This window comes from Pyrus communis, chromosome 6 (genome assembly GCF_041283825.1).
Source record: "Pyrus communis isolate YQ-2024b chromosome 6, ASM4128382v1, whole genome shotgun sequence".
Taxonomy (NCBI): Eukaryota; Viridiplantae; Streptophyta; class Magnoliopsida; order Rosales; family Rosaceae; genus Pyrus; species Pyrus communis.
In genome coordinates, this window is record NC_142570.1 from 2,500,606 (window position 1) to 2,527,062 (window position 26,457).

The window sequence follows — 26,457 nt, forward strand, 5'->3', positions numbered from 1 at the left end:
AATCAATACACAATATTTTTCAACTTAACCTCACAATGAGTTAACAAAAATATAGTTCAAATTTGTTTTTGACGAGAATCGAACCTAAAATCTCTAACTTACGAGTGAAGAGGTATTAATTACTCGGATTCATTAAAATGCACCTAAACGTATGGTTGTTCTTATGACGAACATTGCCTGATTTAGACATGCAACAAGTCATTCTTACTCACAAGCGAACCAATCTAACGCGTGCATGCTTAGTAAACACAAAACAATGACCGCGAGTCAATCTATGATTTGTTTTTAAAGGAAAAGTGACTCAGTAAACCAAACCATGAAATACTCATCGAATTAATAGACTAGCTAGTACACTCTCAGATTAGATCTAAATCTATTGTACAAACGAAAAAACAGAGAGCGAGAGACAGCTGCTTCACAAACACCCAAAAAGGAATCAAAAGCCCATCTGCTTTTCCCCACAGCTGCTTTTTTCCCACATAATACGGTTACTTAATTACTTAGAAGGGCAATGAAGATACAAAAATACAAAAATCTTAGCAAGGATGTCCCCTAAGATGTTCATAATTGCACATCCTACCCCATCTTCCTCCTCCTCGCACCCTCTAAATTCCTTTTCAGCCCCACCAAAGCATCAAGCCTGAGAAGAATAGGGTTATGAGAGAAGAAAACAAACTAGCAGTGTCAACAGATCTAATCCCACCGCTGTCGTCCGTGTTGATGCCAGCTCCCGATGGCCCTACGCCCGTGCCAATGCCTCCTAGTACTCCAGGAGTCGCTGTGTACGGGGTGGTGCCTGTAGGCGTTGTGCCAGTTGTGGGTGTTGTGCCAGTTGTGGGGGTTGTGCCGGTGGTAGGGGTTGTCCCGGTGGTAGGGGTTGTCCCGGTGGTAGGAGTTGTGCCGGTGGTAGGGGTTGTGCCGGTAGGGGTTGTGCCGGTGGATGGGGTTGTGCCGGTGGTTGGGGGAGTGCCGGTGGTTGGGGTTGTGCCGGTTCCCGTGGATGGTGTTGTCGGAGTAGTACCTGATGAGCTGAAGGACGAAGAAGAAAAAATATTTAACACACCAAACACAAAACCTAGAAATGCCAGAACGGAAGCTGCAAGCATATGATCATGTGAAGCATACAGAATGAGAACATACAAAACAAAAAATCATGGAAGATAAACAAGTTTATGATTTTACAAGAAAATTTACGCTCCCACATGTTTACGCAGTGGCTGAACAGAGACCGTGCAATCATAAAGCTCATCGTAGGTCCTACACAGCATTCTTTGAGATAAGCTTTATCCTGTGTAGGACCTACAATATTGCAAAACCAGTCAACCTTGGAGAGAGATGCTGGAAACGCAAGCTTATTAAAAAAAAAGTTCAGAAAGATCAATAACTATTCAAAGTTGCCCTTCGAATACGAAGCCAATGAACTATTTGTGCAATGCTACAACGTCGCGAAGATTTTTAAAAGTTCCATCCTATAGCCAAGAACAACAGGAATGTTTGCATCTTAACGCGAACATATGTTTTTCGGAGCATATATAGGCATGTAACATCGTGTAAGCTGATTTAAATTCATGCCGGTTCAAAGTCATTGAATGTATGATACTTGGTGTATCAGGGTCGTATTTCTGGTATACTGAAAAATTTCTCCTTGTTTAGGAGGTGATAATTAATAATTATCTATAGTAGGCCCCATCTCTCAAAATCCACCAATGTATGAGAGGAACGAGCATAACACTTCTTTTAAACAAAAGTAGTTTAAAGTACATTAGCATCTAATCTAAGCCCTTTCGGGAAAGCTTTTGAATAAAAAATTAGTTTAACATACTAATTAAAAATTAGAAATCTTTTACAGTTGAATGAGATGCATCAGAGGTAGAAGAAACGATAGGAAGAGTAATGCATGAGTTTTATGACTTACCCAAGTGGATAACTACATGCGATTCACATGGCATTGTATTATTAAGTGGCGTCCGAGAAGGCGCTTGTAAGTCCCTTTCGGATAATAGTCATAATACGCATGACACTAGCCCGAGACGCCATAGTGGCATCTCGAGGAGTGTATTGAAAGTGGCATTGTATTATTGGTGGCGTCCGAGGCGGCGCATGTAAGTCCCTCTCGGATAATAGTCATAATACGCACGACACTAGCCCGAGACACCATAGTGGCATCCCGAGGGGTGTATGAAAGTCCTTCGCCACTTATCCGGTAAAGTTGTCATAAACGATGTAAAAACAGCAAGAAAAACAAAAACAAAAACAAAACCAAAACCAAAACCGAGTTTAGATTAGTGCTACCAAAAGAACGGTGAAGTGAGATAAAAGTCCAGAAAACAAAACTTCAAAAAAGCTGGCTCAGATCTCAAAAGATTGAGCATCCCAAGGCTATGATGTAGCTTTTGAATCCTCAGAATATCTATTGTCCCACCATGGACGTGGTGCTATGCTTTTTGTGACGGACAAAATCTGCCCATCACAAATGTGGACAAAAAACTCCTTCACCAAAGTTTTTTGTGGCCGTTACTTTTGAATTCTGACTCTGATCACAGACCATGCATTGCATTAGGCAGTGTACGGCGCCTAAAGCCAAAAAGATGATGGCTTTGCATAACAAAGGGACAGATGTCATTCTGTGTTTTGGACAACATTTTTTTACCCTTTTTACTGTTACTTTCAACACAATTTAACCACTTTACCCCCTTTTGGGGTTAAAAAAAGCATTGGATCCCAATTATTTGGCAAAATTTACGGAAAAGGATTTTTGGAGATCCGGGAGATTCGTGATCATTATCGTTCATCGTATATCGTGCGATCAGAAATTATTTGAAATTTCAAATTTAAAATTTAATATAAATAGTACCTAACGAAAACTAATCACACGATATACTATGAACGATCGTGATCAAGAGATCTTCCGGATCTCCAGAAAAAAAATTTGGCTAGGATAATTTTCCAAAATTTACTAAGCTCAACTACCAATAAATGGGCAATAAGTCAGGACATCTGATGCAAATTTCAACACCAGTCGAAAATATAAAAAGAGCTTAATTAGATAATTTAGATTGATCAAAGCAAAAAAGAAAAAGGAGGGTGTTGGATAATACGAGGTACAATGAAGGAAAACGATTTCCGCACACCATTGATCTTCTTATCCAAACGTTATTTTTATAGTTATATAAAGCAAACGAGAATCTACGGAATGCAGAAGAGGATAAAAAAGTATGAGAAAATCATTTTCCGTATTAAAAATATTCACAAAGAAAACAGTAGACAGCAGAAAACAAAATTAACCAAGTTTTTTACTGCAAAGTTAATATATGGAGTTTGGTAACTCTTTGTCCCTGCAAATCATATTTTTGTCTTTTAAGAAAAGTGCTTTTCCTGCATTTCTACTTAAGCTTTGCCCTAAAGCAGCACTCCCAATTCACTACTTACACAGCTTAGCCCTAAAATTTGAAATCCAAAGAGTAAACTGTGGACTGTGGAGTGTAACTTGATGGCATTCAAAAGATTCAAGCAGAAATAATTAACCAAAAAGATAATAAAAAACCAAATAAAATCCATGAAAAATGGAAAAAAAAATTGGTCCAAATTAACCATACCTGGCACTGGCAGGGTAAGTACAACCATTTGAGCCTGTAAAAACACCATGGAATGGTAAAAAAAAAGTTACCACCTTTAATCTAACTGATCCATACACAAAAAAATCAACCCAAAATTTAACAAAAAAATGAACCCAAAAGAGAAGGATCTGGGGACTTACTGGGATCAGTGGCGGTAGGGGTTGCAGTGCCAGAAAAGTCACAAGTGCCAGTGGATTGGCCCTTCTTCTGGAAATAGCTGTTGACAGCATAGCTGCAGTGAGCTTTGACAGTGTTGGGGTTGTAGCAAACTCCATTGGGTTTTATGGGGTTGCAATCTGCCCCAGCTCCACAGGCATAGTCCAGTGCCCTCTGCAGGGCCGTAGGGTCTCCATCTTTGCAAACACACCAATTTGCACCTATACAAATATAATCCCCACAAACAAATAAATAAATCAGAGGCTCAAAATATTAAAAGGGGTGAGTTTATACATGGCAGGAAGATCAAAGATCAGATCTATTTTTCTTTTTCTGAAAAAAAACCCCCAAAAATGCAAACTTTAAGAGAAATATGAAATCTTTAACATTAATACAAATTAGAAATTAGAAAAACAAATGAAGGAAAATGAACACTGAACTAGTAAGGAAAAATGGTATTTTTTTGAAATAAAATAAAAAATTTACAGGCTTGATTAGGTAAGTACATCGTTGAAAATATGGTGATGAAAAAAAATACCCATTTCACTTAAAAAATTATATGGAAAATACATAAATGTGTTCTTACTTGACTGGCCAGCCATGGCTAAGAGAAGCAGAGCTGCAAAAGCTAGGGCAGCCATGGTTGAAGAGAGAGAAAGAGAGAGAGAGTAGTGTGTGTTAAGTTAACAATGGAGCTCAAAGCAAGCTAGCACCAGCTGAATCTAGAGAGAGAGAGTGAGAAATGGGATGAGGGTGTGAGAACACAGGAAATGTGGGTAAATATCTAGATACACAAAAAAAAAAAAAAAAAAAAAAAAAAAAAAAAAAAAAAACTTGGTGATGTTGACGGTGCGCGGTGATAGTGGCTCTGTGTGTGTGGTGTCGGCGTGCCTTTTTCCTTTTTTTCTTCTCCATCTCGTTATGTGTACAATTTTTAACACTGTTCATTTCTTGGTTTGTACTGAAAGCAATTACCTATCGAGGATTATACGTCACCATGCCTTTTTGTGTTAATTGTAATAGCTAAGGGCTTATTTAGAAGCGTTTTTATAATTATAAGAGTTTTTGAAAATATAATTTTGAGTTTTAAAAGTATTGGAAGTTCTTTAAGCTAGAAATATTAGTTATGTTCTTATTGTAGGAAGTATTTCAAATTTTTTATACAAGAAAAACCAGTCATGCAATAAACATTAATTATGTACTTATTGTGAGAATCACTTCATTTGTATTTTTGCTAAATATTAATCTTTCATAAAAGCACACATTTCGCGATTTTAAAAATATTTTTAAACCAGCCATTGTTAAAAATCAAACTGGTTTCATGTCATGGGGACTAGAACAACTACAAGGAATGAGGATTCTCTTCGGATCCTCTTTGTGAGGATTCTAGGGATCCTCATATCGTGTTCGTTTATCGTATATTGTATGATCAATTTTCGTCAAGTAATATTTGTGTTTAATTTTAAATAAAAATATTTAAAATGATTTATAACCGCATATGTACGATAAATGGACATAATGTGAGGATCTGGAGGGGATCATCATTCTTTTTTCAATTGGATTCTCTCTGGATCCTCTTGGTGAGGATCTTGTGGATCTGTAAATCGTGTGCATTGATCGTATATTGTGCTATCAGTTTTTGTCAGATACTGTTTGTATTTAATTTTAAGTAAAAATATTTAAAATGATTTCTGATCACATAATATATAATTAACTAATCGTAAGCTAACAACGGCTGTGGTCTCGATCATCAGTTGATACATCATCTTTTTTGTAGCGTAGTAATGTGGTGTGGAACATCTCATGTGTTACGTACGTTGGCAAGAGAACGTGGGAGGGAATGATTGAGATCATTTTTATTATTATTTTAATATAAATATTTTACACTAATTTATATTAAAAAAAGAGAAAGTTGAACTGGATATGCATGTGTCAAAAAGAATTGAGATAAGACAGAGATTTAAATTATGAAAAAAATATACTACGGTGTTATGAGTTATTTTTTCACTCGAGTTGAGTAAATGATATTTTAAATTACCAAACACAAGGGAAATTTGAATTCAAGTGCAATAAGATGAGTCCTCTTCCATGGCTGCTGATTTGATTTGGATATGAGCCAACATTTTCAAGTAAGTTAAACAGGTTGATACGATTGCAACATGAATACGATTTCGACGCAAAAGTGATTGCGCTCAATTTAATCACATTACCGTCTATATGCTTGTTTGAATCGTGTTAACGTGTCATGTTTGAAATTCCCGTTTACGTGTTGAACTTTCATGACCGAATGATATGGCCCATACCTACTAGCTTTATGCAATCCGGCCCGTCATACCAACGGTTCATTCGCTTCGCCCCGTCAAAATTTCACTACGAACCCAATATACGTGATCGCAGACTTAAAATACCAAATACCAGGTCGGACCCGTATACATTCGGGTCGCTTAATTTACTTGACCCGAAATCTTTTCGTGCCAAAAAAACCCAGACGCCCTCAAGCTCTCAAGCACCAAAAAGCTTCATTTCGTCAAGCGGAAGAAGAAGAAGAATCCGGAAAGATGTTGGTTCAACTTCCGCGGCTGACCAGCTCTCTTAGAGAGCCCTTTGACGTCGATCAGGCCTATTTGCAGCGGAAGATCCTCCTCCAGAGCCGCCACAAACCGCCCCAGTATTTTCTCTCTACAATTCTCACTTTTTTTTTTTACTGTTATTTTCTGTTTGGTTGCCGAGAAAGTGTAGGAAATGTAAGTAGGATGCTTAGAAAATTGATATGAGTTTGTTGATATGAGATAGGAGCTGGAATGGAATGCCGAAGTTTCCCCGTGGAACGAGCTTGATGCAATTTAGCTTTAGCTTGATCGAAGATTTAATGGAGAAATTAGGACGAATTAAACGAAATTCAATATCTATGTATTTTCTGTGTGTATTAGGATCTTAGTGATTAAATGGAGGAGTAATACGCTGCTCGGGACGTGAATTTTGTGCTAATTTTTACTAGTGAAGCTGTTTACGGTTCCTGATTAGTTGTTCTTGACCAATTAATTCCGAAATAATATTTGGATTTTTGGACTTATCCGGTGTAGGTCTTCGAGCTCAGTTGATGAGTCGGAACTTGCTAGGAAGATAGTTCATAGATGGGAAGAAGGTAATGTTGACAACTTTCCTGTAGTGTGATTGTGGACATAGCACACCGTATTTGATATATTGAATAAACTGGAAATTTGTGGAGCAGCTTCAGTTGAAGTGCGGCAAGCGTACAAACAGTTTGTCGGAGCAGTGGTTGAATTGATAGATGGAGAAGTTTCCTCCGAAGAGTTTCGTGAGGTGGCACTGGCTATGTACCGCCTTTTCAGCTCGCCAGCGGAGGAAGCCAATGTTGAAACAATTATTGCCAGGACAAGGTAAGAATTCTGCTTTCCAATCCTTAATGTTCATTTTAATCAGATAGAAGTTAAATTAGTAAATATAGTATTACAAGTGGTTGCTCCCTTGTGTTCTGGCCTCCAGGAACACAATGAACAAGTTATTCATAGTCCGTTACCATTTATTAAGTTTCTTTACCTACGAAACTGAACATTTGTAGACCTGATTTACTCATTGACGGATGAAACTAATTTGGAACATATTTATACAAGATTCTCACAAATGCCTTACATTCATATAGAAGCAAATTAAGGAATGCAGGGGATTGTGTCAAATGAGTATCCATCGCAATTTGATTAATTTATAATGCGTAGTTAGAGATTGTATATGAAATTTTAACTATGATTATCGACCAAAAGAAAACAAAGTTTCAAGAATTTTGATTTTATCCTCTAATATTTGAAATGCAGCCTGGAAGTGCAAAACTTACTTGGTCAAGCCGTTTCGGATGCTAACATGCGGAAGGTTGTCTCCCTTGCCCAGAGACTTTGTGGGGTGCAGTCTAGTGATGGGGGGACTTCGCTTCCAGAAAACCATGTAAGTGGGACTGATGACAATGCAGAATTTGGCGCTGACCTTGTTTTCCATGCACCAGCTCGGTTTCTGGTGGATGTTTCTTTGGAGGATGGGGAGCTATTGGGTGAGGAAAGCACTTCTTCTACATCATATTATGAAGGATTATATAGTCGCAATGACTTGAATGATCATCAACCTACTTCGAATGGACAAAGCTTCAACTTGAGTTGGTTACAAGATGCATGTGATCGGATAATAACAAAAAGTACTTCACAGCTTTCTGGAGATGAATTGGCTATGGCCATCTGTCGGGTTCTTGACTCTGACAAATCTGGTGATGAGGTATTCATTAATAGTTCATCTACTTTTATTGTAATGGGCTTCACTCTTGTGCTTTTGTAGGCAACTAAATTCATACTAATCATGAGATCTTTTTCTTAATGAAGATAGCAGGTGACTTGTTAGATCTTGTTGGGGATAGTGCGTTTGAAACTGTCCAAGACCTCATATCAGTAAGAATATAAACATTCTACTACTTTGTTGAGCTAGTCTTAGATACTCTTTACTGTGTCCTCCTAAAACACTACCAACACACATGCACAGACAACACAAAAATCCGCTTCCCCAGTACTCTTTCCTAACATGTGTCATCATGATCTTTGTTTGAAGAAGTGGCACCTTCTTTTATAAATATATTTGTTCTTTAAATACAAATTTGATCCCCTTTTTTGTAACAGCATATCACGTTTCAGTTGTAGGATACAATTGTTTCTTTGGCCATCTAGTATACATTTTTGATGGATATTTCTTAGAGAAGTCTATTCCAGATTTAATATTTCATGAATTTACAGCTAAAGTTTCTTTTTTGATTTTTGTTTTTATGTTTCCCACAGCATCGAAAGGAACTCGTCGATGCCATCCATCAAGGGCTACTGGGACTGAAATCTGATAAATTATCTTCAAGCTCTCAACCACGTATGCCTAGTTATGGCACACAGGTAGAACTGATTCTGTATAAATTTGTTCTCGTCGACACATAAATCAAAAGGCTAAATATGGCATCAAGCATTCCATTTCTGTTTTCAGGTTACTGTTCAAACAGAATCTGAACGGCAAATTGATAAACTTCGGCGCAAAGAGGAAAAGCGACAAAGACGAGGAACAGAATATGGCGCTGATAGTGATCTGGCTGGTGTAAAATTTTCTTCTCTAGTACAAGCAAGTGAAAGAAAAAAACCTGTTGATGATCTATTAGGGTATGGTGAAGCTCACTCTTTAGCAGTTAGTGCTCTTCCTCAAGGAACCGTGAGGAAGCATCATAAGGGGTATGAGGAAGTCATTATTCCCCCAACACCAACAGCACAAATGAAACCAGGAGAAAAGCTGGTAACAATTAACTTTTCTGATAATTTTATTTCATGTTTGTCATTTTAAAACTATATACACCGGTTCTCAATTCTTTACATAATTTTGTTAATTGGAGATGACTAATAGGAACCTTTCGGAGGCGCACAAGCGGATAATAAGTTAGGGAGTCTCCTTCTATATTATTTTAGGTACTAGCTGCTCTCGGAGAACTAAGTACTAGACCTGTTTTTTCCCTTTCCCCGATGAATAGGGAATAGGGCTTGGTATGTTTGTCAAACAACACCTGAAGAAAGCACAAACAGAATACACGCTAAAATTAAGAACAGGTTCTTTTTAGAGAACATTGACACTCCCTTCAAGGCAGTCAACTATAAAGGATTTACTTTTATTTATTTTTATAATCTATGATCTTAAAAGATGAAATCAAAGTAAACCTTATGTTGGTATTTGGGCAACCATTATAAATGGACTGACCTAACAGGTGGTAGCTAGCTTATAGATGCATCCCTTATTACCCCTTCCAGGGAAATAAACTTACCGGGAAGCATTCTTCATTTTGCTACATTTATCATATTTCTTTTTTCATATTAAGTGTGAGCAGGTATGTGACATGTATAAACCTTCGGATATTACTTTCTCTTGGAGAATTATATTGACCATGACATGCTTTGTAGCTATAAGATAATGTATGAATATATTTTTCCATAGGAAGTTTGTGATGCTATTGGAGTTCACTGGCAAGCAGGCCATAATATTTGTGCATTTACTGGTGGTTTATCAAACAGGATTGTCGTTACTTTCCATTTCTTTTATCATCTACTGGCCTTGACATCTTTCCTTTTGTATGGAATTTTTTGTTTATTATCATCTGTTCTCAGATTGAGATAACAGAGTTAGATGAATTTGCTCAAGCTGCTTTTCGGGGATACAAATCTTTGAACCGTATTCAGAGCCGCATATTTCATACTGTTTATAACACTAATGAAAATATACTAGTAAGTTGTTATTTCTGTTTACTATGTGAATACCAAACCTTTCCTGTGAAAGTGTGTATGATATGCTTGAATGTGATTTCGATTTGCTTGCAGGTTTGTGCTCCAACAGGAGCTGGTAAGACGAACATAGCTATGATTTCTATTCTACATGAGGTATGCCAATGATTGAGAATTCCTGGTTCTCTGTTCCTTTTGGCAATCATACTTATCTCATACTACTTGGAGTTGAGCACAGATTCACACAATTGGTTTTATATTATGTATGAGTTAACTTCAGTTGTAATGTCCTATGACCTAGGAAGTGCTACTTATATTTTTTGTAGGAGGTTAATGTTTTGAAGGATACCACCTTGCAAAACAAAAGCAAGGAAACTAAACTTTTGGCTGTCTTAGTTAATTAACTCCTTTTATGTTATGGTGCTGCTGCTTATAGGATTGAATTCAACCTAAGCAGCTCTTTTTCTGTACTTTTCTTTATTTAGCATTCAGTAGTTATGATCTATTTTGATATTTAGATAGTGACTAGACTAGTCATATGGTGCAGATTGGACAGCACTTCAAAGATGGTTACTTGCATAAAAATGAATTTAAAATAGTTTATGTTGCACCTATGAAGGTATCTACCCTATGTTACTCTCTTCCTTTTTCTTTCCCTTTTTTTTTTCCTTTTTTTTCTCTGATGGGCATTGAACTAGTGGCTTGTTACTTATTACCATTTCTTTTTTAGGCATTAGCTTCAGAAGTCACATCAACTTTTAGCCATCGCTTATCTCCATTGAATATGACTGTGAAAGAACTTACTGGTGACATGCAACTATCTAAGAATGAACTTGAAGAAACTCAGGTCACTTTTTATCAAATTTTGCATGCTCAGTATGCTGTTGTTGCTCCTATCCTGTTCCCTTAACGTCTCTACTTTCTTGTTATTCAGATGATAGTTACTACACCTGAAAAATGGGATGTCATTACTCGCAAGAGCAGTGACATGGCACTTTCAATGCTCGTGAAGCTTTTAATTATTGATGAAGTGCATCTATTGAATGATGACAGGGGCCCTGTAATTGAGGCACTAGTTGCTCGGACTTTGCGCCAGGTAAACTTTTAGCGAGTCATTAGTGCTCTTGGCTTATTGATGTGAAATAACTCACACTGTTTAGATTAGTTGATAACATCTGTACAGTTTCAATTTATGCTTATGAAAGCTGGAGAGATCCTCTCTGTTTCTTGTTGCTCTTAGTCTTCATCTTCTTATGGAAAATCGGGTTCCCTTAGTCATTTACCATAGTTTGAAATTGAATACATACAATATTTTGATGTTTATTGTATATTGTGATAAAGGCAATTTTTTTTTTCCCGCCAACATAGTTATGAGTTTACACAACTGGTTCTGATTATACGGTAGGGGAGTTGTTATAGTTAGACAGCTAATGGACCCAAAAGACTTGAGCTAAAGGAATGAGCCAACAATGTACTAAACTTATTCTTAACTTGCAGATTCATTTTTCATGTGAAGATGCAGACAAAGAGATACACCTTGCAAATTAGTAAATAAGTGCGGGCGTGAGGATGAGAGTTGCTGACCCGACTTTCCTCAACTTTATACAAACCATTGAAAGTCAAAAACTTTAGCTGTTAGGGAATTGGCCAACAATGTTACCAACCCAGTAGTTATAACTTATAAATAGACTTGAAGGCGTATTCATCAACAAGTCTTTCGATAAATTTTCCCTGTTAAAAGGAAGTATCCATCAAAGTCTTATTGAAGGCACTGCTTGCAAAGATGATTATTGTTTTATGTAATAGCAGGACGTTTATTTTTATAAATGTTTATCAGATATTACATTTTACTTAAATGGTTATCTGATTGTTGATTTAGTTGCTTATGATTTTTGTTTTTGTCTTTTGGTTTGTTGTTTTTGGTGTGCTTGGCAGGTGGAATCTACACAGACGATGATACGCATTGTTGGCCTTTCAGCAACTCTACCCAACTATTTGGAGGTTTCTTGGCCAGTTTTTTATATTTATGATCTGTATTGAACTATTGATTGGAATTTACATGCCATAATTTAAAGCCTCATATTTATTTCTTAATGTGGATATGGTAATTGTTTTATAATCACTCAGGTTGCACAGTTTCTGAGAGTGAATCCAGATGCAGGACTCTTCTTTTTTGATGCTAGTTATCGTCCTGTGCCCCTTGCACAGCAGTATATTGGTATTAGTGAGCAGAACTTTGCAGCCCGAAATGAATTAATGAATGAGATATGCTACAAGAAGGTATTTCTTCTTGATTGGCTGTCCTTTCTGTAATGTGTGCATTGGAATGGTTATTAACTGATTGATACTTTTTCTGCCAGGTTGTTGAATCACTCAGACAAGGGTATCAGGCAATGGTATTCGTTCATTCTCGAAAGGACACAGCAAAAACAGCTCAGAAATTGGTATACCCTCCTCATGTTCCATCTGAATTTTGTGGCCCTTCTATTTGGCTTGAAATTCTTTTTGAAGTGTGAATAATAAACTAGTTATGCCAACTTCGCCAATGAGAAAGCTTGGTTGGTTGTTAATGCAATTGCATCAGCTAGACCAGTATGAATCCTTGCAAGCTTCATTTTAGTCATAGGAACTGGCTTGATATTGTGCCATTTGTCCTACATTGTTTGTAGGTTTTGGAGTTAATATTATTGGTCTGGTTCAACAATGAATTAATAAAGGCATGTTGGTATAAGTTGAAAGGATGCAATTGTACATACGCTAATACATATCTAAAAGGATAAAATCTGTTTGTGACATTTAAAGTCTTATAATGCAATAACCAATGTTGTTTATCATAGAAAGATGGACTTGGTTCGAAATTTATAATTCTTTGCTGTCAATTTTATGAGGTGTGTTATGCTCTGGCTTCGCTATTTACCAATTATATTACATTTTTACAGGTTGAACTTGCTCGCAAGTTTGAAGGACTGGATCTTTTCAAGAACGATGAACACCCACAGTTTTCATTGGTTCAGGCAAGAAATGATGTTTTTTGTTTTCTAGATCTTATTATTAATATCAGACCTTTTATTTATTTTTGATAGAGGTACCATTTAATGAATTTCAGAGGGATGTTAAGAAGTCCAGAAACAAAGATCTTGTTGCACTTTTTGAATTTGGAGTTGGAGTTCATCATGCTGGGATGTTACGGTCTGATAGAGGTTTGACTGAGCGCCTTTTCTCTGATGGACTATTGAAGGTAGATATCATCTAGTTATCCTTCATACTGTTGCTTCTATATTTGGCCGCAATTGTTCTTTTAGATATGTTGTTTTCTGTTGTAGGTACTTGTTTGTACAGCAACTTTGGCATGGGGTGTAAATCTACCAGCTCACACTGTTGTGATAAAGGTTTGTGCAGACTTCTGAAAGTATAGTTTATTTGTGCGGCTTAAAACTTGATACTTTAATTTTTTAAAGATAAGATGTGACAGAATGGACGTTAATTAGACAGTTCGATGTTCTTTCTCCTTTATTTTACTTCCTGTTCCCTAAAAAGATTATAATATATATAGATATATATACACACACACACACACACACATATATATAAAGTGTGGCATTTTCTTCAGGGGACTCAATTGTATGATCCAAAGGCTGGTGGGTGGAAAGACCTGGGCATGCTAGATGTTATGCAGGTTAGATTCAAAGTGTTTCTCTTGTAAATACATCTCAAGCAAACTTTATCATATAATTTCCATTTTTTTTGTTCTCATGATAATTTCTTTAGATCTTTGGGCGTGCTGGGAGACCTCAATTCGACAAAAGTGGTGAGGGCATTATAATTACGTCTCACGACAAACTGGCCTACTATCTTCGGTTGCTGACAAGTCAACTTCCTATAGAAAGTCAGGTACTAGTGTAGTTTAAGACACTAGAACATTATGATATGTATATATCCAGGTCAGTCAGTGGGTGAGAATTTCTCATGTGTCTTGTGAAGTGTACTGATTTTCTGTAACAAAATAATTTGGATGGGTCTTGAGACAGAATCTTGGTTACACCTTGTGTAAAACATATTCGGATAAGTTTTAGGTGGTTTTGAATCTGTGATTGTTTGATTGTTTACTATAAACATTGCTTATAAGTCAGCTCTAGTAGATCTGAAAGTGAAACTAATTTGTTGGACAAGGTTTTATCGGTCACTTTAGTACATCTGGAACTGCAACTAACTTATGGGACAAGGTATCATTGATTTGGATGTGCCTTAGGGTACTTCATTATGCATTGACATGCTGAACTTAAGAGTTCTCCACATACTTGAGTTTTACGTTATACAATGACGTAGAATGGCAATATGATGTCCTTGCACGTAATAAATTTTGGGTTTTGCATGTTTTGTGTATTTGAATTTATCCAAGTTATGCTGAGATGATTCACTTTTTCTTATGGCTCTTGTAATTTCCTTCAATGTTTGCAGTTTATTAGTTCCTTGAAAGACAATTTAAATGCAGAGGTGGCACTTGGTACTGTCACCAATGTCAAGGAAGCTTGTGCATGGCTTGGATATACATACCTTTTTATAAGAATGAGGCTGAACCCTTTGGTGTACGGTATCGGGTGGGATGAGGTATTACCTATATGGTTTACCAGTTGATCTTTGTTGAACATTTTCTTGACTGGCAGCCTGACTTTATTGTTTATTCTCGAAAGCCTACTGGACTTTATTGGTGCTTATGGGTTAGATATTTGTATTTGCTTGTTTCGGGTATTGACATTTTCTTCTGCATTTTGTAGGTTGTTGCAGATCCTTCCTTGAGCTTGAAGCAAAGATCTCTTATTGCGGATGCTGCACGTTCCCTGGACAAAGCAAAAATGATGCGATTTGATGAAAAAAGTGGCAACTTTTATTGTACAGAACTTGGTCGAATTGCAAGCCACTTTTATATTCAATACTCAAGTGTTGAAACGTACAATGAATGTTTGAGACGCCACATGAATGAGACTGAGGTTATTGTTTTGTGTACTATTTCATTTGTATTTCCAATTTGCTTCCTATTTGAGACATCCATCTCAATGCAGCCTTGAAATATGTTTCTCGCTTTTTATTTTCTTGTAAGAGAATTGTTAGCAGCACTCAAAAATAGTCATCACGCACTCTTCCATCCATCTTTTTACTATGAAGACTGCAGGATGACTTTGGAGTGTCAAATAGCTCCCTTCTCGTAACAAGGAGTTTCCTTCTAATAATTATTATTTTTGATTTGGCTGGTGCTGCTTTTTCTGTTCCTTCAGGTAATTGATATGGTAGCCCACTCCTCAGAATTTGAAAATATTGTTGTTCGAGATGAGGAACAGCATGAACTTGAGGCGTTGGTGCGATCATCATGCCCTTTAGAAGTTAAGGGGGGTCCTTCAAATAAACATGGAAAGATTTCCATTCTCATTCAGGTTGCTTTGTGCTCAGCTGCTGCTATCAAATATTACCTAAAATTTTACAAAAAGGGAAATATTTGTTGACTAATTTATGGCTTATGTGTTTTGCAGTTGTACATATCTCGTGGCTCAATCGATACCTTTTCCTTGGTTTCTGATGCTGCATATATAAGTGCAAGCTTGGCACGCATTATGCGGGCTTTATTTGAGATTTGCTTACGAAAGGGCTGGTCTGAGATGTCATTGTTCATGTTGGACTATTGTAAGGCTGTGGATCACCAAGTTTGGCCCCATCAGCATCCTCTCAGACAATTTGACAAGGATCTTTCAGGAGATGTTTGTACATGATACTTTTCTCCTATTAATTTCCTCAAAGTGTAGTGCATTGTTTGACAATATATTTTATTCATACAGATACTGCGAAAGCTTGAAGAACGAGAGGCTGACTTAGATCGCCTATATGAGATGGAGGAAAAAGACATTGGAGCATTGATTCACTATGGGCCTGGAGGAAGGGTATATTGTCTATTGTAGTACTTTAAACTTCACTTTGGTATGGGGTACGTCAAACAATAGGAAATTTGTTTAACCCTTTCTTTCCTTGTTTTCTTTTGGGTGATTGAAGTTGGTCAAGCAATATTTGGGATATTTTCCATGGATCCAGTTGTCAGCAACTGTGAGTCCAATCACCAGAACTGTTTTAAAGGTAAGTTACCATGGTGAACCTTAATTTTTTTATAGTAATTTCTATCTCACTAAATGTTTGTTGTCTGATTAATCATTCAGTAATTTTTTTTTGAACACCTATTTATGTATTTTTTAATTTTCAGGTGGAATTACTTATTACACCAGACTTCATATGGAAAGATCGTTTTCATGGCACAGCCCAACGTTGGTGGATTCTCGTTGAGGTGCTGACATGATTTCCAATTTCTTGTTAATTTTCTATGGGTCATAGGCTCTTATACTAGTCATGTTTAAGGACCAAATTTTTTTCCCCATATAAAACTATAATTTTCTTGATGTTTGACTATATTAAAGGATTCGGAGAATGACCACATCTACCATTCAGAGCTATTCACTCTGACAAAGCGGATGGCTAAGGGGGAACCTCAGAAGCTTTCTTTTACTGTGCCAATATTTGAGCCACATCCACCACAGTATTATATCCGTGCTGTTTCGGATTCTTGGTTGCGTTCAGAGGCTTTCTACACCATATCTTTCCAGAATCTAGCACTGCCAGAGGTACTTGTTTTCGTTGTTTATTATATGGGTATATGGTCGAATTTTTATTTTTATTTTCATAAAGGCCAACGAGGTGCTCCTGCCAAAAGCTTTGTCTGATCAGACAAGTCTTGTTTCTTCAGGCTCATACTTCACATACAGAACTGCTAGATTTGAAACCTCTCCCTGTGACTTCACTTGGCAACAATTCATACGAAGCATTGTACAGATTCTCACACTTTAATCCGATACAAACACAGGTTTCAGTGATTTTACACCTTTATTGTGGTTTTTTTCCTCATCTTTTTCCCGGACAATATCCATCACATTTCAGTGAGTTAATGCTTTTTTTGGAATTGGGCAGACTTTCCATGTCTTGTATCACACAGACAATAATGTTTTGTTAGGAGCTCCCACTGGAAGTGGGAAAACTATATCTGCCGAGCTTGCTATGCTTCGTCTCTTCAATACCCAGCCTGATATGAAGGTATCTCGTTGGCATTTCCTAATCACAGAATAGAAATAGATTTTTCCTGAGAGAAATGCAAAATGAGAAAGGGCAATGGTTTTTTTGTGGAAGGTAGCACCTACGGGTGCTGATCTGGGCAGGATTGCACTTAATAGGTTTGTGTATTTCAATGCTGCTTTTATGCTAAAGTGTACTATGAACTGTTGACTGTAGGTCATTTACATAGCACCTTTGAAGGCTATTGTTCGGGAAAGAATGAATGATTGGAAAGGACGCCTTGTCTCTCAGCTAGGGAAAAAGATGGTGAATTTTTTTCCCTTATAGCTATAAGTAAACCATAATATGTGGTACTGGTAATAACTCTGTTGTTGTCAGGTTGAAATGACTGGTGATTATACTCCAGATATGATGGCCATTATGTCAGCGGATATCATAATATCTACTCCTGAGAAGTGGGATGGTATCAGTCGTAATTGGCATAGTCGAGACTATGTTAAGAAGGTGCATTCACTCACGTATATCGATATTTTTCCCCTTCTCCAAGAAGGAACTAGTTTATTTAGTTAATTGGATTTCTACTTTATTTGTGTACATAATTTTTCTACACATGTATGTCATTTTGCATGCTATGCATTAATGGATGTTTCATCAGTAGGTTGGGCTTATGATCATGGATGAGATTCACTTGTTGGGAGCTGACCGTGGACCCATCCTTGAGGTATATATAGAAAAATTTTGTGCTCTTGGTTAATTGTGAAAAATAAAAAAATTTGACATATAAGAGAAATGAACTTGCTTATTATCATGCTTTGATGGGAACATGCCAGTATATGTCTTCGTCTGTGTGTGTTGACACTTTTCTTCAGATGACCATATGATTTTTCTTGGGGAAAAGGTAGTTGGTCTTGGTTTGAGCTTGCAAATTTATGTTCCAGGTTATTGTGTCAAGGATGAGATACATATCATCACAGACAGAGCGTGAAGTACAATTTGTAGGCCTTTCTACAGCTTTAGCAAATGCAGGGTACGTCTGTGTGCATCTTTGATCCTAGGATCCTGCAGTGGATCTCACATCCAAGTCCTAAAGTTTTTTTTTCTTCTTTTTTTGCAAGTTTTTACCTGGCATGTATGTGCATTTGGTATCGGGTTGGATCCTTTGATGGAATGTTTGCAGATCACTAGATGCAACCCTCCCTTTTGCATTATTTGTCTGGATATATTTTAAATTGTTGTCATATTATCAGTATTCTCAGGCATGTTTCAGTTGTACTGCTCTTAAACAATTGAGCAAATGTCATACTCTATTATGCTCTTTTTGTGGAAATAGTGCACGTGAATTGCTTTTTTTTTCCCTTTCTCCTTGATCAACATATTATGTTTTGAATATTCTTTTGCCGTTTCAATTCTGTAGGGATTTGGCTGATTGGTTGGGTGTTGGGGAAATCGGGCTCTTCAATTTTAAACCAAGCGTGAGACCTGTACCTCTTGAAGTTCATATCCAGGTAGTAAATTTAGTGTTTCAAATGGATTATGGTTTCATGTTTGATCTTTTGGCTCTATTTTGGAAGTGATTTGCTAGTAACTTTTCCTGGGGAATATTGAAATATGGGCCTCCTTCAATTTGCAAGCGACTTTGTTACAGCATCTCGGTTATCTCTTGTTTTCTTGTATATGATATTAAGTTTATAATACTTATTTTGGTTTTATACAACCGTTAATGGTATGGTAGTTGTTTTTAAATGTATAGGTAATTGTGAGATTACTTATCTAGGTCTGCAATCTTCTGCATCAATATTTGCTGTTCGATTTGTATCTCACTGGACCCTTAGTCCTCCTATGTAATTGTATCGTCTCTCAATAGTTTAAATAAAGTATGTTTGTCTTTCTTTCTTTTTTTTTTTTTCTTTTTTTTTTTTCAAACAAAAGAGAGAAGGTATTAGATACACCTGTGCTGCTAGAACTACAAGGGTATTTAAAATTGGATATGTAACTACAACTATACTGTTTTCCTTTTGATCTATGTATATTAGCTTATCTTTTATTATGCTAGTGACTATGCGCACTAAATGAGGTAGAATATAGAGCTGTCTCCTTGTTTATGTTTGCATTTTTGTTGTTGAGATGAAAGCAGATAAGGGCCTTATATATGTTTACTTCATAGCACTAATATGTCAGTTTATGAACAGGGATACCCTGGAAAGTTCTATTGCCCAAGGATGAATAGCATGAACAAACCAGCATATGCTGCGATATGCACCCACTCACCTACAAAACCAGTTTTAATATTTGTTTCCTCTCGTCGACAGACAAGGCTTACTGCATTGGACCTCATTCAGGTAGGATCTGAAGTCATGTTGGGAAAATGAAGCATTCCCTAACTGTGACTAATTATTATTGTTTTTATTTCTTTTCTGTAATTGAAGTTTGCAGCTTCAGATGAACATCCAAGGCAGTTTCTTAGCATGCCAGAAGACGACCTGCAGATGGTGCTTTCTCAGGTCACTGATAATAACCTTAGGCACACTTTGCAATTTGGCATTGGATTACATCACGCTGGTCTGAATGACAAGGATAGATCTCTAGTTGAAGAGCTTTTTGCAAACAACAAGATTCAGGCAATTCTCTTTACCTGGCAAATCACGTATCTTTCCTGATAGACACAGTACAGAAAGAGAATATTAGGAAGAAAAATATCTTACTCTTTATACTGATTAGGCATTGTCCATCAAATTATAGGTATTGGTTTGTACGAGCACATTGGCATGGGGTGTAAACCTTCCAGCCCATCTAGTCATCATTAAGGTAAAGGCAAAATTTGTGTGGTAGGCTTTTACATTTGTTTCCTAGAATTAAATTTTTTGCTAGTATCTATTGCATCAGCTGTTCTTCCTCAATCTTTCATTTATATAATGCCATTAATTCTCTTGCAGGGAACAGAATATTATGATGGGAAAGCAAAAAGATATGTTGATTTTCCAATCACAGATATCTTGCAAATGATGGGTCGTGCTGGCCGGCCACAATTTGATCAGCATGGGAAAGCAGTCATTCTTGTTCATGAACCCAAAAAGAGCTTCTATAAAAAGGTTAATTTGAAGTCGTGACTTTATACAGTTAGTTGAATGTTATCCTTCACAGGGTGCTAGAATAATATGCGGTTTAATGAATTGCAGTTCTTATACGAACCATTTCCCGTCGAGAGTAGTCTGAGGGAACAGTTGCATAATCACATCAACGCTGAGATAGTTTCTGGCACAATTTGCCATAAAGAGGATGCGCTCCATTATCTTACCTGGACATATTTATACCGTAGACTGGTATGGTTTTGGTCACATAACTAGAGAGAATAAAAATACAGAAAGAAAGGGAATCGGATTATCAATTTTTTGACATAAAAGTTGTGAACGCCTTGCATTTGCTACAGATGTTTAATCCAGCTTACTATGGCTTGGACAATGCAGAAGCTGAAGTTGTAAATTCTTACTTGTCTAGGTAATAAAATGTCCATTTCTCATCGATTCTTTTTCTTTTATCATTCTCTTCCAGTGCCATTGCTTTCACTACTTACTCTTGTTTTTGACAGGCTAGTGCAGAACACATTTGAGGATCTCGAAGACAGTGGATGCATCGAGATGAATGATGACAGTGTGAAGCCAACGATGCTGGGTTCAATAGCATCCCAGTATTACCTTAGCTACATGACTGTATCAATGTTTGGTTCAAACATAAGTTCAGATACGTCGCTTGAAGTAAGATATGGTTCTTGATTCATCTGGTAGTCCTTTTCTCGCTTTTACATTTTTATGCTGTTATGCTTATGAAAGGCTATTTCCTATAGGTGTTCTTGCATATCCTATCGGCTGCTTCTGAATATAACGAACTTCCTGTGCGGCACAATGAGGTAATTAGTCTAAGGTCTTGGGTACTTTCTTTCTTTTTAGATTAGTATAGAGGCACACACTTGATGGACTAAATATACCAGCGGTGGCTATTTGAAAAAAAAATTGAGAAAATTAGCACTGAAAGGAATATTAAAAATTAGCAGTCATATGGAATCCTTCTTTCGTACAAATTTGCTAACATATGATATTCTTCCTATACCACACAGGATATTAAGTTCTGTGTTGGATCCAAAACTTTTTGGGACAATAGTCCTACCCATGTTATTGCGAGTCAGTGCCAATTAAAATTTATTTTGTAAAAGAATATGAGATCTTTGTCTTAACTATCTATAATATTTTATATGATAATAGGAGAATTACAATGGAGCGTTGACTGAGAGAGTTCGATATAAAGTGGATAAGGACCGGTTAGATGATCCACATGTCAAAGCCAATCTTCTGTTTCAGGTCAGAGTTATCTTCAACAATATGTTCATAATAAAAATGTTCTGTCGTTTTCTTGTAGTTCTCTCATTGTTTCTCTTACCATGCATGAATTCTGCATTCAGGCACATTTCTCGCAGTTAGAATTACCAATCAGTGATTACGTCACAGACTTGAAGTCGGTACTGGATCAAAGTATACGGGTCATCCAGGCCATGATAGATATATGTGCCAACAGTGGGTGGCTTTCAAGCTCAGTTACTTGCATGCATCTTCTGCAAATGGTCATGCAGGTAAACTCCTAGTGGTTACCATTCCAACTTTTACTGTAAAACGAAATAAAGTACCTGCCTAGAAAAAGGACCGCAGCTTGTCATTTTACCTGGTTCATATTATGACGTTGTACGGCCAGCATATCAGTCGATTAGTTAAACGTTAACTGATTTGACTCGGATGATTTGTTTCTCAAAAAAGTAAAGTTTGATGCCTAGCCTCTTCTGTTATCTTTGTGTCGTTTCAGGGTTTATGGTTTGATAAGGATTCTTCCTTGTGGATGATGCCATGCATGAATGTTGAACTTGCCGACTCACTAAGCAAAAGAGGAATATTCAGCGTGCAGCAACTACTGAATCTCCCCAAGACAACTTTGCAGACCATGATCGGAAACTTCCCGGCTTCAAAGTTTTATCAGGTATGGACTTCAAAGATAGCTGACACATAGCAAACCCACCCACGGTCAAGATGTAACATGACCGGATGGCTTTTGGAGTGGGTCGGTTAGGTTATTGAGACACAAGTCGTTTTTTGTTCACTATTATTCACTGCCAGGCATGCCAACTGATTCCGGTAGCTTAACATCTGCAATTTTTTGTTGTTCTAGGATCTGCAGCATTTTCCCCACATCGAAATGAAGTTAAGAATTCAGGAAAAGGACAGCGGAAAGTCTCACTCTTTAAACATCAGATTGGTTAAGACCAATTACAGGCAAAACAAATCAAGAGCGTTTACCCCGCGATTTCCTAAGGTAAAACCGTAAAATTGTTCTCCTTGTTCTAATCTGATAACGAGAAACGAAACTAAGCTTCGGATTTCTTTGACAGGTGAAAAACGAAGCGTGGTGGTTGGTCCTTGGGAACACCTCAACATCTGAATTATACGCTCTGAAGAGAGTATCCTTCTCCGATCACTTGGTTACTCACATGGAGTTACCAGCAGCTCCGAATAATATCCAGGTACGCGGATAAATTCTCCCTGTTTTATCGAATATCTGACATTCCATTTGTTATTACGGGTGACTAAACCCGGGTAAATAATTCATCATTACCGAATATCAAACTGTCGATTTTGATTTTGATTTCAATTTCGATTTCAATGTCTTGGTTTGCTTGTATAACATTATTTAACCGTATTTTCCAGGGGATGAAATTGATTTTAGTTTCGGATTGTTATTTGGGCTTCGAGCAAGAGCACTCTATCTCAGAACTTATTCAACGGCGGTGATCAATGCCGGAATATCAGAAAATGCATGAACATATGAGAAAAGGATGAAACGTGACGCGAGGAACACATATCCCGGCAGCAAAAAAATTTATAAGGTTCGATATTTACCGTCTTTCTGGTGTACGAGTACAATTTTATGTATGATTAGTGTCTAATAAATTGGAGTTATCGGGAGCTTGTTCCCCGGTGGACCCGAACCCGATACCCAGACGATTATGCTTTATTCAGGTCGGGTTTTAGTGAATCTTCACTCAAAACAAAAGGGGTGCGGGATAACTATTTTGGAGTGCAATTATTGTTTTCTTATAGAACAAAATGGCATGTGAAATTAGTATTACCACCCAATTTATGTTGGGTTTATTTTTAGTTACGTTCTTGAACTCGATTACGATTTCACTTTGTTCCTTGTAATTTAAAAGTCACGTTACTTTCTAACACTCAAAATTCATTCTATTTTGACATTCAAAAGTTGCCTTTGGAACATGTGCGACTTACCACTCAATAAGACTACACCACGTGTTAAAGAATTTAATTATAAATTTTCGTTATGCGTTAACATTCAAGAATAAAATATTGAGTTTAAAAGAAGAAATTCATAATTGGAATTTTTCTGGGTGCCGTGTTTGAGTTGCAGGGATGGAAAAGGATAAAAACTAAATTGATTGGATTGGTGCACCCAAATATTACCCACATAATGGGATTAACAGAATTAAGGCACTATGGAACTAATTTTGATTTTTATAGAGTAAAATGACGACTTTTGAATTTCATAGGACAAAAATGAGATCAAAATCGAGTTTTACGAGGCAAAGTGAAACGAATTTTGAGTTTTAGAGAGGCAAAGTAAGATATCAGGTTTGAAGAGGTGTAACTAAAAATAAGCCATCATATTACACAGGAACCTCTCAATCTACTTTCACTCACAAAATCCAATTTCTTCAACTTATTTACAAAGCATACAAAAGGTCCAGCCTTATTTCTGCTGAATTTACACGTTCACAGGTTACCGATGGTCCGACGGACTAATCCCAATCGGCATCAAAGAACCTAGCATCTTTAAACCGCTGACTCCCTTTCATAGTCCCGAAGCACTTACACTTGAGTTCCTGAAGCAACCCAAATCCACTACACTTAGTTGCATATTGTATTCTGTGTTCTTGAAGGTACCTTCTTTTATGAACCGAAAGTTCATAACTAAACTCGAACCTGTAGTTTCGAATTTGGTACCTTTGAATCCCAAAGTTTTCATAAAACAATACATCCATGAAAACTCAACGTTTTTCATGTAAACCATATCTTAGAACCCCGAATGTTCTAACTTTGATGCTTATGAATATCTTATTTCATAGTAGCAATCACAATCTTGTTCCATCCATTCAGTGGATTGTCGAACCGTAACAAGTTCGATTTCATTGATTTGGACGTTTCTTTACAGAAACCACTTTATGTGGGGTATAAGATGTGAATCTCCACTTGACTATCAAGAAGTTGAGAAACCATTGAGGCCAATAATGGCTTGAACGAGCTGAATAAGCCTATGCCATTATCTTCACTTGAAGACTTATGTCGGAAGCATTACAAATGAAAATACCTCCCGAACGAGGATACCATATCTCTTTGGCTCGCTTTTACTACCCGTTTAATCATGAACGACATTGCCTGTAGCACACTATGATTACGATCATAAATGAGTACAATTCTGAAATTTATAAATCCGATTGAATTTTGACTAGAGAATACTTTCGCGTCCTTCCTTATTTCTAACTCGTTCATGAAGCAATAACATAGAAAGTGGAAGTTTACAAAATTCTTGGATCTGATTACTACCACACTTGTGAGAGAAAGGTACCCCAACAATTCGGTTGGGAGGTACCGAACGGTATACACCCAGTTTCTGCTGGAGTCTACTGAATGGTGGTGCCCTGCTTCGACAGGGATGCACCGAAGGGCGTGCTCTGCTTCGACAAAGGTGCACCGAAAGGTATTCCTCTGCTTCGGCAGAGGCCTACCGAACAGACCCTTCCAACTTCGGCTGGAGCCTACCGAACCTAAGTTTGGGTCTGTCTCTCTCACAATCCAATTTCAAGTTTGTTTTTACAACCTATGGTAGAATCAGGGCCTGCGAAGGTGTGGGATCACGTCCGAAGCGTGATCTTTGGCACCTAAGACCTAAAACTTCAAGGATAAGGGATAATATTCCTAAACCTTAACCTTGCAAAATCTACTTCAATCTCGATGGAATAGATTATTGGTTATGCCCTTGTTCGTGCCCCTACCAATGTCGTTGAGGAGTACCATTCTTGTACTCAATATGTGAGACTAATTTTGCTCCACCAAACATCGTTGGAATAATAGAATTTTGACATGGATGGCTTTGTTGGCTGAATCCCCTTAATAAACCATTTACTTTGTGAACATTTTTTTTTTATGTTCTTGGATTCATATTTGGTGTTTGTTTTAGTTGTGGATAATCTTATTGATATTGCCCTCGAATATGAGTTAATTGAATCATGTTTCTTAAAACATGTGACCAAATTCAATTAAACACGTGATTAGGTACAAATGTGGGAAAGTTAGTTGTCTGGATGAATATGATACTACGCACACTAACTTTATACCTAAATCACATCTCTAACAATGACTTTAGGTCTATCCAACCTGATTAAGAGCATTGGCATGCTTCTCGTTGTATAAATGGTACTACATTACCATTTAAGAGACCTTATATTATCCCCATTCCAGAAGAACATCGTTGAGTTTTAAGGATATTCTAGATGACAATGATCATGAATGAAACCATTGAAGAAAATAGAGTAGAATATCTTTGCACCACCTCCAAAAATGAGCCTGAAACTTCATTTTAGGGCCAATAGGCTACCTCCCGATTGGGATACGCCACATGTGGCCGGCCTAGAGTCTGGTGATTCGAGCAGTTTACTTGCCTTTGCACGACCATTTGGGGCACTTAAGTCAAACAATGATGCTACGATGCATCTTCTTACTCGAAGTAAGGATCTTGTGCCTACCAATACACTTTGCCAAGCTTACTCGTTGGGGAAATTGATTTTCTACATCATCATTAGCAAAGATACGAAACGACCCTCTTTTCACAGTGGATTCAAGGGAATATATGTGGACTAATCCAACCAAAATGCGGACAATATAAATACTTATGGTTTTGGTTGATGAATCGACAAACTGGTCACATATTTGTCCACACATTGTTGCTAAACCTCGTGACTGATTATAAGGGTTCATCACCCTAATTATCCCATAAAGTCTGGAAGACTGGATAATGCCGGAGAGTTTATATCAAAGGTTTTCGATAGGTATTGCATGTCTTTTGGGTTTATAATTGGACATTGAATCCCATGTTCACCCTAAAATAGCATTGCATAGATCATAAAAAGCAATTTAAATGATCTCGGACCTTGGTACATGCACCAAGCTTTC

At 37.2% G+C, this 26,457-nt stretch overlaps 2 protein-coding genes across 2 annotated transcripts; one reads left to right on the plus strand and one right to left on the minus strand.

Annotated features, from left to right (window-relative positions):
• Nucleotides 1-305: 305 nt before the first annotated feature.
• Nucleotides 306-4,649, minus strand: LOC137710931 (uncharacterized). Its single transcript, XM_068450098.2, has 4 exons — nt 4,360-4,649; nt 3,758-3,994; nt 3,597-3,630; nt 306-1,029 (listed from the first exon to the last, which is right to left on the minus strand). Exons 1-4 carry the CDS (start codon nt 4,412-4,414, stop codon nt 618-620), a joined length of 738 nt encoding a protein of 245 aa, XP_068306199.2. The 5' UTR covers nt 4,415-4,649; the 3' UTR covers nt 306-617.
• A 1,546-nt stretch (nt 4,650-6,195) lies between these two features.
• On the plus strand, nt 6,196-23,393 carry LOC137709753 (U5 small nuclear ribonucleoprotein helicase). The gene is made up of 49 exons (XM_068448730.2): nt 6,196-6,441; nt 6,857-6,918; nt 7,006-7,174; nt 7,607-8,054; nt 8,159-8,224; nt 8,606-8,710; nt 8,799-9,098; nt 9,959-10,075; nt 10,169-10,228; nt 10,620-10,691; nt 10,803-10,919; nt 11,007-11,168; nt 12,008-12,073; nt 12,200-12,352; nt 12,433-12,516; nt 13,012-13,086; nt 13,179-13,310; nt 13,396-13,461; nt 13,683-13,748; nt 13,841-13,963; nt 14,531-14,680; nt 14,848-15,060; nt 15,346-15,501; nt 15,598-15,822; nt 15,901-16,002; nt 16,112-16,192; nt 16,317-16,397; nt 16,528-16,731; nt 16,854-16,970; nt 17,075-17,197; nt 17,393-17,482; nt 17,555-17,680; nt 17,835-17,897; nt 18,115-18,203; nt 18,591-18,681; nt 19,366-19,515; nt 19,603-19,794; nt 19,916-19,981; nt 20,110-20,265; nt 20,353-20,496; nt 20,604-20,671; nt 20,763-20,928; nt 21,018-21,080; nt 21,433-21,528; nt 21,630-21,797; nt 22,025-22,195; nt 22,385-22,528; nt 22,605-22,736; nt 22,921-23,393. Exons 1-49 carry the CDS (start codon nt 6,332-6,334, stop codon nt 23,002-23,004), a joined length of 6,264 nt encoding a protein of 2,087 aa, XP_068304831.2. The 5' UTR covers nt 6,196-6,331; the 3' UTR covers nt 23,005-23,393.
• The last annotated feature ends 3,064 nt before the right edge of the window (nt 23,394-26,457 follow it).